The sequence below is a fragment of the Varanus komodoensis genome, unplaced genomic scaffold (genome assembly GCF_004798865.1).
Source record: "Varanus komodoensis strain SLA01 unplaced genomic scaffold, ASM479886v1 scaffold7_3, whole genome shotgun sequence".
Classification (NCBI taxonomy): Eukaryota; Metazoa; Chordata; class Lepidosauria; order Squamata; family Varanidae; genus Varanus; species Varanus komodoensis.
In genome coordinates this window covers 15,192,814-15,206,878 of record NW_025336480.1, presented here as the reverse complement: position 1 = coordinate 15,206,878, position 14,065 = coordinate 15,192,814, and the positions used below count along the sequence as shown (strand labels likewise).

The 14,065-nt window shown below is 37.3% G+C and overlaps 1 protein-coding gene across 7 annotated transcripts in view; it reads left to right on the top strand.

Annotated features, from left to right (window-relative positions):
* MAPK9 (mitogen-activated protein kinase 9) overlaps window positions 1–14,065 on the top strand; it is a 44,796-nt gene that overhangs the window by 19,574 nt on the left and 11,157 nt on the right. For 6 of the 7 annotated variants that reach the window (XM_044454301.1, XM_044454302.1, XM_044454297.1 and 3 more), the window contains 4 exons: window positions 1,002–1,073; window positions 10,377–10,559; window positions 11,313–11,437; window positions 12,660–12,723. In XM_044454301.1, the coding sequence (XP_044310236.1) occupies window positions 1,002–1,073; window positions 10,377–10,559; window positions 11,313–11,437; window positions 12,660–12,723 (444 nt within the window). Of the gene's footprint in view, window positions 1–635; window positions 945–1,001; window positions 1,074–10,376; window positions 10,560–11,312; window positions 11,438–12,659; window positions 12,724–14,065 lie in introns of those variants that run through there. The other variant, XM_044454303.1, reaches the window with a different exon arrangement.

The window sequence follows — 14,065 nt, the reverse complement described above, 5'->3', positions numbered from 1 at the left end:
TTCTCCTTTGATCATCCCAACTGGATGTTGTCTCATGATTTGCAAGCCTGGTAACTTATAGGTTTAACAACACACATTAACCTAATCATAGGTTAACTGTAGATTGCTTAATGAACATATAACAGATAATGTTTAGGTTCACATATCAGTAAACAAACTCCAGTTGTGCCAGTTGGAGGCTGATTATCCATAGTGGCTCCAAAAACTGCTAGGCATGCTGTCTGGCAAATTATGGGTTAATTAACTCCTGTTCTGCTGCTGTTGCATTCAAACTAGTGATTCTGTATATAGATAAAACAATACAGAGTCTTAAAGATAGCTTTGTAGATCTGGATTGATATGCACCTCTGTCCAGAGGAAAATGGGCTTTACTCAGTGGATAAGTTAATAATGATTAACGTCATCCTATTAATTTCAATAGGACTTCAGTACAACTCTGGATTAGAGAGCATTCTATGAAAGACTGCACAGTTCAGTCTGTGGTAACCTTTTTTCATTTAGATTATTCTTAATGGCAGCTTTTATACAATTTTAAATATCCTGCACAATTTTGAGTATTTAGTATGTGCTTAGCATTTGAATTTTTTTTAAAGAAATCTTTAATTTTTGTCCCTGTTACACCTAATATTTGATAGTGGATATCTGGTCTGTTGGTTGCATAATGGCAGAAATGGTCCTCCATAAGGTCCTGTTTCCAGGAAGAGATTGTATCCTTCAAAGCACTTTCAGGGAGCATAAATGCAAGCAATTAAAAATAAAAGTAAACTATGTATTGAGAAGTTGACAGATTTGTCATGTAAGCTAATATTTCCAATGCAAGTCCTTCTTTAGCTAAACTTGAAAATGTACAATTAGATTAAGTGTTTTAGTTCATATTGTTCAAAAACACATGTTAGCAATTTCATTTTATGCATTGTTGTGTTTTAATGTAGAAATATGTTTTTGTTTTCCACTTTAGTTCATGACACTTCATAATTTTATCATTTCACTTTTGCTTTCAGTTGATATCTGGTCAGTTGGTTGCATCATGGGAGAATTGGTGAAAGGTTGTGTGATATTCCAAGGCACTGATCGTATCCTTCCCTAATAATCCACACTTACCAAAGAGTTCTTTCACTCACGGATGTAAAAGATGCTAATTCCCTACCCTCAGCATTATAATACTCTTTCCTGAATGGATCTACCACACTTGAAATTTGTGAAAATAATCAAACACCCAAAGTTTTAGTCTCATTTAACTTTGTCATTTGAACATTAATAATACCTGTTAGGAAGGTCATCTTTTTGCGGTCTTAATGATGCTGCAAATATCCTTAACATTATCGCCACTGTTTAGATTGAAAACTCCACAAAATTGTTGCTCAAAATTCATACTGTTTGCTTTTTATATTTCTCTGCACAATGGAAATAGGTTCACAGTGGAAGAAGGCTCAGTACAATGGTTTTGTCATGTCAGTTTTTATTCTGTTATCTTCAACTGAATAATTAAGGCAGGCAGGTTTAGAAAAATAAATTCTGAATGCTTAATTTCATAAAATTTTAGAAGTTGATCATGTCTTAACCTTAACACAACTAAATATAAGAAGCTTGATTTCCATTTCTTCAATTTTCTCACATATGTATTATTTTATTCTCCCAAAGCCTTATGACCAACCTAACACAATTCTTCATGTATGCTCTGTCTCCTGTCAGTTGCATGCTAACACTATTTCCCATATTTGCTGTCTTCATATATGTCTTTCATGCTTAACAAATCTCTGTGCAATAAATGTATCTTTGTTTGATTTCCACCAATCTAGTGCCCTTTGCTTCACTCATTGCCTTAGATTGTTAATTAATCTATCTGTTGACTTTAAAGGCAATCAATTTCTACAGCAATCATATAATATAAATCAAGGGACATTGGTACTTCACATGATTGAGCAGAGATCGCTGAGAAGGGTGTGAGTCTTGTGTGAATAACTTAGTTGTCGATTTTCTTATCCTAGTATTCTTTTCCAATTGTATGATTTATATGGGAACTATAACAGGGTCAGATCGCACAATAAAAGCCACATTGGCTTCTTTAAATTGTGGTGGGTGCAATTTAAATGATGCAGTTTCCATAATCAGATGCAATATCCATAATCACCTTGTCATGCCATTTAGCATGGGATAGCTCGTTTGAGGTTGAAACAATGCTCCAGTAACCCTCTATTATCTGATGGGTTATTAGTTTCCCCTTCCAACACGCCATGCAGCCTGTTTCAGAGAAGGAAATAAGTCAGGTTGATATGCCAGGGGCATTTGTATAATTATTCAGTGCAGTTTGCCATTACATGCAAAGCTGGCTAGAGTGACTTGTTGCTGTAGTTAACAAGCCACCCAGAATCCACTCAGATATTATGGTTCTTGCTAAGTTTGCATAGCTTCACAAGGGTTACCTGAGGGGAAGGGGGATTATGTAAATTCTCTGAGTACATAACCAGCAAACATGAAAGGGAAAATAAGGTACTCTGGTTTATTTTCCTCTCCATGAACATTCAAAGAGACCCAATATCATTAACCCAAGAAAACATTAGGGTGTTAGTTACTTAGTCTTAGTTTGTAAACTGGTGATACAGCAGTAGAATAAAGTAGATGCTGAATGATGCTGTACTAGGATTAGTAGTGATGAAAGCTAGGATATAAATTTCTAATCATACAAAACATAACTATGGATTTCTAGTCTAAAGAATTAAACCGACACTAAGTTTTAATTCAAGCTGCTTTTGGAAAATATAACACTTTGAAGGCTCAAACTCATGTTCAAGACAAGAATTGTATAAAGTTATGAAGAGGAATAGTGACCATTGGAGAATTGACCTATCTAGACTATTGCAGTTAGAGACATGGTGGATTAGACTGGCTCCTCTGCAGCAGTTCACTAGGGAAGGCTTGGCAAATAGAGTAAGCCAATGTGAATTTGTAAGAATGTATTTGTGAACACTTGGCTCAACAGTAATACAAGTGAGAAAGATCATGGAATTGTTGTAGATCACAAGCTGAATATGAGTAAACAATGTGATGTGGCTGCAAAAAAGGGAAATGCTGTTTTGGGCTGCATTGATAGGAATATGACTTCCAAATCGTGAAGTTCTAGTTCTTCTCTACTTAACACTGGATAGGCCTCATCAGGAGTTCTATATCCAGTTCTGGGCACCACAGTTGAAAAAAGATGCAGACAAACTGGACAGGCAGTAAGGATGATCTAGGGACTGGAAACAAAGCCCTGTGAGGACTGAACTGGGCATGTTCAGCCTCGAGAAGACTGAGGGATGATATGATAGCACTCTGTAAGTACCTGAAAGGCTGTTACAAAGAGGAAGGATAAGATCTTTTCTCAAACGTCCCAGAGTGCAGGATATGGAAGGAAGTCAGATTCCAGTTGAAGATCAGGAAGAACTTTCTGATTGTTAGAGCAATGGAACCAATTACCTAGGGAGTTTGTGGGCTCTCCCATACTGGAAGCGTTTCTGATGCAGCTGGATAGCCATCTGAGCGAGATGGTTTAAGCTGGAGCCCTGCATCAAGCAGGGGGTTAGACCTAATGGCCTTCTTGGACCCTTCCAATTCTACTATAGTATAACTCCATAATCACTAAAGGTTCTCATCATTCTCTACACCATATTTATTTCTCTATAACTTCTTGCTCTGCAGATATATTCCCTAAGCAATGGACTATATAATGTAGTTTGAGGAGCGGGGCAAGATCATGTGGTCTTGGGAGCATTGCTTTCCTGATTTATTGGTCACTTTTAGCTGAGAGGAAGATACAAAAGAAAGTAGAAAAGTGGGGCTCTAAGAAGTAAGAAAAATGCTGTGTGATTCTATTCCTCTAGACACCCTCGCTATCTTTGTAGCTGCATTGGCTTTGGATTCATCAGCACTGATACATGAAATATCTGAGAGCCTAAGATCATCAGTTTCAAGGAGATAGGTGAATTGAATCTTGGTTTCCAGGTCATTTTAAAGAACCTGCTTCCGAAGTAGGCAGACCTGTATTTTTGCTTTGCATTGATCCTATGTTTTAGTATTCCTTGATCGTTTAGTATATTTACAGAATAGAAGGGGACTTTCCTCTCAGTCCAAGACAGTATGGGCAAAAGTTTATATTTGTAAATTGAAATGTAAGAAAACTTAACATCTTGGGAATGAAACTTCTTCCCAGTACTATTTGCCATTCTGCTGCAAGGGTTCATATTACATATATTCAAGCTGTGACAATCCTGTTTAGCAGGTAGAAGTGCATCTTTGAAAAGCTCTTCTGATGTGTTTTTCTAGGAACATCCTGAGTAAATGAGCTTTGAATGAGGATGCACTTGGTCTTGTTATGATTTGTGTCAGGAATTGGTTTCTTCCTTAGAGCATACTAATCCAGTTATTTTCTTACAACTGTTAGCAAATGAAGAAGTTGTCATTTCAAAAATAATAGTCTGAACAGAATAACAAAACATTTTTAAATGTTTTTATGTAATAATTTACAAAAGTCCTTAGTGACTTTTGATCATTAAAGGCTACTGTGTCCTCTCAGATCTGGCACACCTAGCTAGATATTGTAAATCTGTGACATATGTATCCCTTTTGGTAATTAGCAGTACCATGTAGTTTTTGCTTGGGAATTCAGAAAGTGTTTCAGAGGAGAGGGTTTTAACAAAAGAATCATTCTAAATTGTATTAACTATAATTCAGTGACTTGAGTGATCATATGGAAGTCCATTTTTGGAAGCACTTCTTCATTTCTAGAAGCAGGAGCATAAGTTTCATAATCATTATGTACCCATAAAGCTTTATTTGTTCCTAAAGGGTCCTCATATAACTGTATGTATGTACATAGGAAATTAGATGGTCATTACTGATCATCCAAATTTGTAGGAATGCCTAGCAGACCTTAGATGTTTTTCCTGATTCAGTATTTTTCAGTTGTGTGAAATGTCATTGTTTTCTCCTTTGGAGAAACTAATAAAACTTGCAAAGTAGTTTTATTAGCTTAGAACTCACTTTTGAAGGTACCATAGATCAGAAATTGTGTGTGTGCGTACATGTGGTGAAATACATGGTTTGTTCTGTAAGGCTACAATTCTGTATTAAGTAAATTCTGTAGCATTTACTTCTGATTAGACAGGTATAGGTTTGAATTGTGAATTACTTAAACAGAATAACCTGAATTAAACTTTCTTTGACTTTTGATTGGTGGAATTCTCCAGCAAAATACATTTATCAGAAGCTGTCTTTATTTGTACAATTCAGCATGTGATGTTTTTCATCTTTTATAGTACTTGATATTGAAATTGCATTCAATTAAGTAGTGAAAAAGTGATCTCTTTCTCTGACCATGTTGAAGCATGTTAGGCACCAGATGGGCTAAAAGTACGCTATTTAAATAATTTATAAATGCACATATAGGAAATAGTATTTATAATGTCCTTCATTGTGTCCTCTGTGCAATCCTATATCTGGAATTGCTTTTATAAATTATATAGGAGCACAATAGACAGGATATCTGAAACAGCTTCTTACACTGAGAATTGGCGTGGTTTCCTTAGGGTGGTAATTAAGGAGAGACACTCATCACTTCATATGGTCCTAGAGTCTGGTACTGGCTTGCAGCTTGGCTTATGTGGAAAGGATTGCTGTTGATTACTTTTGCTGCCTCTGTAAAACAGTTCTGTGGGAGATCCAGGATGGAAGAATTCATCAGCCCTTCTAGGTAATCTGAAATCTAGCATTCTGACTCATGCGGAGTGCCTGCATGGTTACAGGATGCTCTCCTCTATAGACAGTTGAGGGTGATGGCAATGTGTGATAAATGGGTTGGACTAGAACACTTCCTTTTCTTGAGTGTTGAGTATAGCTGGGAAGGAAATGACCAAGGAGGGCTACCAAATTTCAGTGATCCCATGTATAGTGCACCTTGTATATAGGTATTTGCTTGGTGGCCATATGTTCCCTGCGAGTCCTTACAGGTGAATGAACAGACTGGCAAAGGAAGAACAGAACATGGTATTGTTCTTCTGTGCCCAGAGCAGAAACCAGGCAGGCTGCTAAAGGAGGAAAACCTCTCCTCTGTACCCAGCTTAGAAGAGCAGCTTTCTGTTCCTACTCTGCCACCCCGCAGTAGGCTAGTAAGCATTACTGCAGGCTAGCAACTTTTGTGAGCTTTACAGAAAAGCAGTTTCTTCAGTGAGCAATGGGGGTCCCTGTGGCAAGTTCTTAAGTTGTGTAAAAGTGAGGAAGGGATGCTAAACTAAAGAAGCAAAATTAGTACAAGTTCAAAGAACCTTTAAAAATTAAAAGACATGCAGAGGAAGCAAGCCCCACATATTGAATTAAGGTTTTTGGATCTGGCTAGTGTTGCAGAAGGGGTCATAATGGAAGAAAAAAATGTTATTTCCAAGAGTTTGATACAATTTTGTACCTCCAAAACAATGGGTTTGCTATGAATTCCTGCAGCTGTTTGGATATTGATCAAAGTTTTTTTTAGCAAACTTGTATTACTTCATGTGCCACAGAACAATTATAAAGTCAGTTCTTCTGTGGCATTTAATATCTCCCCTCCCCCACACACTTTAATAAATATATTAAACTTGTTAAGCTATTAAGGCTCCAATTTACACCTGTTGAAATAAATGGGAAAAGAAAACTACAAAATGTGCAAACTAATTGGGATTTATTCAGACAATGGTATGAACATTCAGAATATGGTAAATAACACATTGCTTGTATCATATATTCCATTTCTGAATGTTTGTGCTACTTTAGGGGCTTGGAGTATATATTTTCTCCCTTTATAAAATAGTAATTCTTTGTATTCCTGTATCCACACCTCCTCACCATAAAAGAAGGAAGGAAGGAAAAGAAAGAATAGAAAAGAAAAGGAATTGTTTCAAAGTGCTGCAGAGATATGTTGAATCCCAGGACTATATTTTGACTGGATCATTATTATATTTATTACAGGATTGCGCACAAATCCTTAATTTCTGCAGGACAGCAACCTACCCAGACAATCCATGGCTTCTGCTAGGATCTGCTGTACCCATGATGGAGTATTACGTTGTCCAAAATAACTCTCTTTCAAAGCACCTCTTAAAAAAATCATCTTGTACCTTTTCCATACTCTTCAGAGACCCTAGGTGCACAGGAAAGTGAAAAAGTGCCAGTCACTCCGTTTATGGGTGCACAGAGCTTTAGCAACTCTGAGTCCAGGCTTCCTTTAAAAATTGGGGTTTTGACAGAGCTAATCAGAACTTTCTGGCAGGGACATATGCTGTATTTATGTATATGTCCCTGTTTTGGGGGGGACTTGGCAGCCCTTTCACAAAACCCATTCTAAAAGAAAGCCTGAGCTTTGAAAGTTAGCTGATAACTCTGCATTTGCACACATCCAACTAAATTGTGTGTGTGTGTGTGCGTGCATACACACATCTGGGGTGCAAGAATATTTTTTTTAAACTGGTGAACTAATGTCATTTCTTCCAATGTGCAGCTTGGGCACTTTGGGGGTCCTGTCACTGGTTATCTACTTGGAGACAGCAAAGACTGATTCCTAACACACCAAGGGAATCATTGCTGGGGGAGCCTATGACAGGAGCAAAAGGGGAGAGGAGATGAAATGGATTCTGCGATAGAATACTCTGCATTACCAGTGGAAAGGACCAAGAGGTAATAGGTTTGTGTGTGAGGGCCACCCATGAGTCTGCTAGCTTGATGGGTGTGCAGTGTGTTGTTTCATGGGCAAATTACACTGTATAGTTTATTCAAAGGGTGGGTTGCCATGATATGCATACATGGCTGATGTGAAAGGCAGACTGCCAACAAGGGAGTTTAAGGATTAAATATAGCACACATATTTAATAGCTGCTTCAGTTCAGATAATTTAATACATTTCAGTCCTGGGCCCAGTACTCTTCAACATCTTTATTAATGATTTAGATGAGGAAGTGCAAGGAAAGATAACCAGATTTGCAGACAATACAAAACTGGGTAGAATAGCAAACACCCTAGAAGACATAATGAAGATCCAGGGCAATCTTGATAAACATGAATGCTGGACTGAAAGCAATAGAATGATATTCAGCAAGGACAAGTGCCAAGTCCTCCCCCTAGGAAAAAGAAACAAAATGCATCAATACAAGATCGGAAATACATGGCTCAACACAACTGAAAAAGAAAAAGACCTCTGAGTAATTGTGCACAACAGGCTAAATATGAGCGAACAATGCAATACAGCCACCAAAATGGCAAATGCTATTTTGGGATGCATTAATAAAAGTATTACTTCCAATTCATGAGAAGTATTAATTCCTATATATATTCCTCACTAGTCAGACCTCATCTGGAATACTGTGTCCAGTTCTGGGCACTAAGATTTAGAAAGATGCAGAAAAAGTAGAAAGGGTCCAAAGGAGAGAAACAAAAATGATCTGGCGTTTGGAAATACTGCCCTATGAGGAGAGACTTGAAAGAACTGGGCATGTTCAGCCTTGAGAAGGTAAGACTTGAGTGTAGACATGATAGCCCTGTATAAGTACCTCAAAGGCTTCAGAGAGGAAGATCAAGATACCTTCTTGCTGATACCAGAGTCAAGTTCTGACAACTCAGATTCAGGCTAGATAATCAGGAAAAGTTTCCTCACTGTCAGAGCAATATGACAGTTGCCCAGAGAGGTGGGGGGCTCTCCAACACTAGAGACATTCCGAAAGAAACAGGAGAGCCCTCTGAGTGGGATTGGTGCCCTGCAACAGCAGGGGTATGTTTGTTTGTTTGTTTGTTTGTTTGTTTATTTATTTATTTATTTATTTATTTATTTATTTAAAAGTTTTTTATGCCCTCCCCTTGCTGAAGCCTTCATGACTCCTTCCAACTCTACTATTCTATGATTTATATGAGTCTTCCAATGCTGTAAGTGTTGTAAACCTCCAGAGAATTTTCACTATAGGGCAGTACAGAAGTTTGAATAAATGGAACTCGAGACTTTGTGCTTAAAAGGACAGAGTTAGACAGATCTACAAAAAATCAGTTTGCTCACTTAAAGTAACAATTAAAAACCACAAAATGCATTAGCATAAAATCCAACACAAGTCCTACTTAGCCTTTTGAAAAAAGTCTCCCAGTCATTTGGTGAGCCTAGCCTAAGTAGGACTTGTGTTGAATTTTACCCAGACTGTTTATAAGGTGCACAGTTCCTGTTGAGTCTCTGACTAATGCAGTGAATTTTCCTTACCATCTCTTGATTTGCAAGTGAGCCTCTGGTTTCAGTTTCTACAGGACAGTAATTTGGTGATCTGTTTGAGAACCAAGATGTCAGAGTGAGTACAGTTCAATCCTAAGCAAGCTTAGGCAGAAAGTAGTCCTATAGTTCCCAGCATACTTCAGAAAGCTAGGTGATGTAAAACTATTTTCTGTCTAAATATGCTTGGGACTCCATCCTGAAGAGTTTTTTTTAAAAATGCAGTTCATATGTTGCTATAGTTTTTCAAGTTCCTCTGTGTAGTTTTTTATACTGCCCTCATCCCTAGTAAATGTTCTTTTATTAAAAAGGTGCTTTCTTCACAACAGTTAAGTGCACATTGAGCATAAGGGGCATTTGACTCTACTTCTCAGTTAACACCCTTAGATATGGGTTTGTGCTGCTTAAGGGAGAAACGTGCATGCCAGGCTCCTCATAACATTTAAAAGTTCTGTTGGAGGCATATTCCTGAATATAAGTCTGCACAGAGAGCTGATTGAAGGACAATAATTGTAGAGAATCTTACCTTGTTCAATTGCTCATAATTTTGCTGTGTATTCCAGGCTGAAAATACTTGTAAATGCATTTGAATTCTGATAGAGCTTTTGATACTGAATCATTACCTATTAAATCTTTGGATATTTGAGCTCTATGAGCTTTTAACTGCATCACTGAGTTCCTCTTATTTTAGTAATGACTGGATCCTCAATCTGCTTCAGGCTACAATCCTAAACACATTTCATAAGGAAAAGCCCCATTAAATACAGTGGACTTGCTTCTGAGAAACGTGTATATGCTGTTAGAGAGTTGGATCCAGATAAGTGTGTTAACAGAGCTGATTGAAGCTCAATTTCACAGCTTCTCTTTGATTAACCAGTAGTCCTGAAAAGGCTCCAATGTATTCAGACAAAATAACTGCAGTTAATCTGAGAAATTTGCTTACCTAATGTATAATTTTTTCCAAAGTTATATAGAGAACTTCTATAGCTTTTTGCACCTCCTGAACTGAAGTTACTGTCTTGCAATAACAACACTGTTGTAACATATTTGTCTTAAATTCACAATCTTCATACTCTACAGATTTGGGGAGTGGGGGAACATTTTATTTTCCTAAATGAAATGCCTTCAGATATTGACCAATGGAATAAAGTTATTGAACAGTTAGGTACACCATCAGCAGACTTCATGAAAAAATTGCAGCCTACTGTGCGGAACTATGTAGAAAACAGACCAAAATATCCAGGTATCAAATTTGAAGAGCTCTTTCCAGACTGGATATTTCCATCAGAATCTGATCGTGACAAGCTAAAAAGTAAGATTTCACTTGTGCTTGTATGTTTTTATTGGGCTTATTCATTTCAAAATATGTATAATAAAGATTTTTGTTTTTCTATATGTATTTATTATACATATTATTATACATGTAAGTATTTATAGTATTATTTTGTATTTCTATGTTTCTGATATCTTTTGTAGGAGGTTTTTGCTACTCAGGTTGCAAAGTAATTATTGTACTAGTTTTTGAAGCAGGAACAGTTTAATTTCTTGTTTTGCAGAATTTCAATTCTAACTATATATTCTGGGATATTGCACCTCTAACTTAGGTTTCTCTTTCATTGGGTTTGTTTCTCACAGTTGCATAAAGCTGAAGTGAACAAAATAATTTTGTGCTAGTATGACAATTCAACATTTAGACTTTCAAAATCAGACTTTCAGAATTAAGGAATCTGAATTGCAGCTTAAATGCTGAGTAAAACAATTATATGAAAATCATTTTATACTGGAAATACAGTATTTATAATTGATATGTTTTATTGCTTCTGTCTGTCACTTTAAAAAGTGAGATTTTATTTTATTATGCTTTATACCATAAGCACATTATTTGTATCGATATCTGATACTGTGTTAGTCCCATGATCCAATATTCCTCTGTCTTCTTAATTGCAAGCATAAGAATAGATATTTCTAGCATGCCTTTGCCACAAATATGCATTTTCTACTTTAACTTTATGCTTCAAGGCTTTCACTGTTAACAATTACAGCTTTTCCCCCTTTCATTTTCTAGCCAGTCAAGCTAGAGATTTGCTCTCCAAAATGCTAGTAGTAGATCCAGACAAACGAATTTCAGTAGATGAAGCTTTGCGTCATCCTTATATCACAGTCTGGTATGACCCAGCTGAAGCTGAAGCAGTAAGTTTACTTTTCAAATTTGTTTGTTAATTTTAAATGTGCAGTGTATGACCCAACAACCAAAGTTCCATAGGGAAGCTGACTGTAAATAATTAGAGAGCTAAAAAGCCAGTGTGGTGTAGGAGGGCTGGTGTAGTGCAGTGGTTAAGAGTGTGGGACTGGGACTTTGGCAATCTGGGTTCTAGCCTTTGCCCAGCCAAGGAGCCAGCTGGGTGACTCTGGGGCGGTCAGAGACTCTCAGACCATGGTGGTGGTTGTGGGGATAAGATTGAGAGTAGGAAGAGAGGAACTTTGAGTTCTTAGAAAAAAAAGGAAGAAAAATGGTGGGACATAAATCTAATAAATAAGCAAATTACAAACATTAAATATAAAACAGAAGAGAAATCAATAACATGATATAGTACTAATACAAATAATTTTGAAAGCACTGAAAGATTTTAACATTAAAGAGCCTGAAAATAAAAAAGAACTTCATCCGGTGCTAAAAGGACCCCCTTTGGGGAGGGCACTGCATAACCAGGGCTCCCCTAATAGAAAGGTCTTTTCAGCACTGGACTTAGGTTCAGATGGTATTTCAAGAATTTTTTTAGAAGTAATTAGATTGACCTTAACTGCAGTACAAATAGAGTTTAATATGGGAGATTTGGGGATGGAAATAGGAATCAGCCTTCACATTGTCTGAAAACTACAGTAGTGGCAGGCATGGCAAAGTTGATAAGGAGTAATTGTTTGGGCTCCCAGACATCATCTGGGGGAGTAAAATAATTCAGATGCACATATATGTGGTCAGAAACAGGTCTCCAGTCTTGGAGTTGAGTATCTGCACTTGGAACCCACTCCTACCTTCACTGGCAGTACAGAAAGTATGGTGCTGCCTGTTTTTTGAGGTCAGAAGGCAGGAATGGTATATTAGACAAGGGGTAAATGGGGCATTTCAGTGGGCAGAGAGGTGAGTAACCTGCACAGGTCCACATACAACATACCTTGTGTCCTCTGCACCCCATTTCCCTGCTCCTCCAAAGCACCTGATGGATGGAAATGGCAATAATACAGGGCAGGAGCAGGGAGGTGGATATCGTCTCTACTGCTTTTTAAACAGGAGAACTTCATAGAGTATTGCACTCCAGTGCATGAATAATTGTCTCCTGGTTAGCTCCTGTATTTGCATGGGAGTTAATTAAAACGTGGAAGAGCTGTATTTTAAATCTTACATTCTTTGCAGCCACCACCTCAAATCTATGATGCACAGTTGGAAGAACGAGAACATGCTATTGAAGAATGGAAAGGTAACCACATTCTACTATGTGTTAAACCGTCTAAGAACATTTTATTATGCCAATAAAGGTCTTGAGTAAGTAAATAAAAATATGCTATTATAGCAACATTAATTTATTTTTGTATGCCTGAATAAAATTGGAATGTTGTAGCATACTGAAGCCAGTATAGAAAATACTAAACAAATTAATAATGTTTTATACTAAGATCACTAGTAATATCCTGACAATTTTAAAATTATTTCTCACTCTTTTATCTAGCCAGCTGCCACATGGTATTGTTTGGACTAGGCAGGAATAGGTTAAATACCCAAACATCTGAAAGTTGGACTATCTAAAAATAATTAAGTAGTACTAGGCTATGGATTCACTGTTGGTATCTGATATAGTTTTTGTTATTGCTGTTGTTGCTATTTAGTATATATCACCATTTATGTACATAGAACTTTACAAGGAATAGATATGTTATACAGACCACACCTCCTAGAGTTTACAATCTAAATTAGACACAAGGAAACAAAGGGAGAATACAGAAATAGAGGCAAAAGCAAGTGGAGAGAGAATGTGCGTTATCAGTTTCTTATGCTTTGCATATTTGCAATGAAGGAAAAGTTTCATGGGCTGCTTCACTAAGTGATTTTTGTATGGTGGTGTCTCCTCCCCTATTTAGTATAACTTTTTATTGCTGAACTTCACATGGTCATAAGGTTTCACATGGTCACACTAAGCTTCAGCTGTGATGCTGCCATTCTTCTTTCCCTCTCCTCTTCATTCTTACTTGTGCTTTTATTTCTGCATAGGGTATTAATTTTCTAGCAACAAAGGATGGAAAGTAGGCAAGTTTTCTGGGTGCCACTGTGTGTGACAAAAGACTGAACTGGCCTAGTTGAGGATGCAGCCAAATGCCATTTTAATTCAAAGTATTCTTTCATTCCCAGAGTGTGAAAGTGAGCAGAGCCAATCTGATTCTACCCTTTGGGTTGTGCAACCAATGACAGCACTCGGAGCAAGAGAGGGACATGCTCAGGGACGTGGACGATTTCTTCACTGGTTTTGTGCTGTCATTGACTGTAGATGCCAGAAGGTAGCTTCTGACAGCTCAGCTCATTCCATTCTTGAAGACTGGTAGAATTTCTTCAAATTAGAACAACATGGGCCTGCAGTCTTTACTCAACCAGTATTGTACTCTTGCTTGCAGCTGCAGGACTGCCAGATTGCTGCAAGTTTGCATTCTTCCCTTTGCACAGATTTTTCTTGCAAAATGTTCTTTATTGACCAAAGCGTTTTCCAGATACACAGACACTTGGAATGAATGTCTGAGTATGCACAGACCAGTTTGTGGAACTCTTATCTA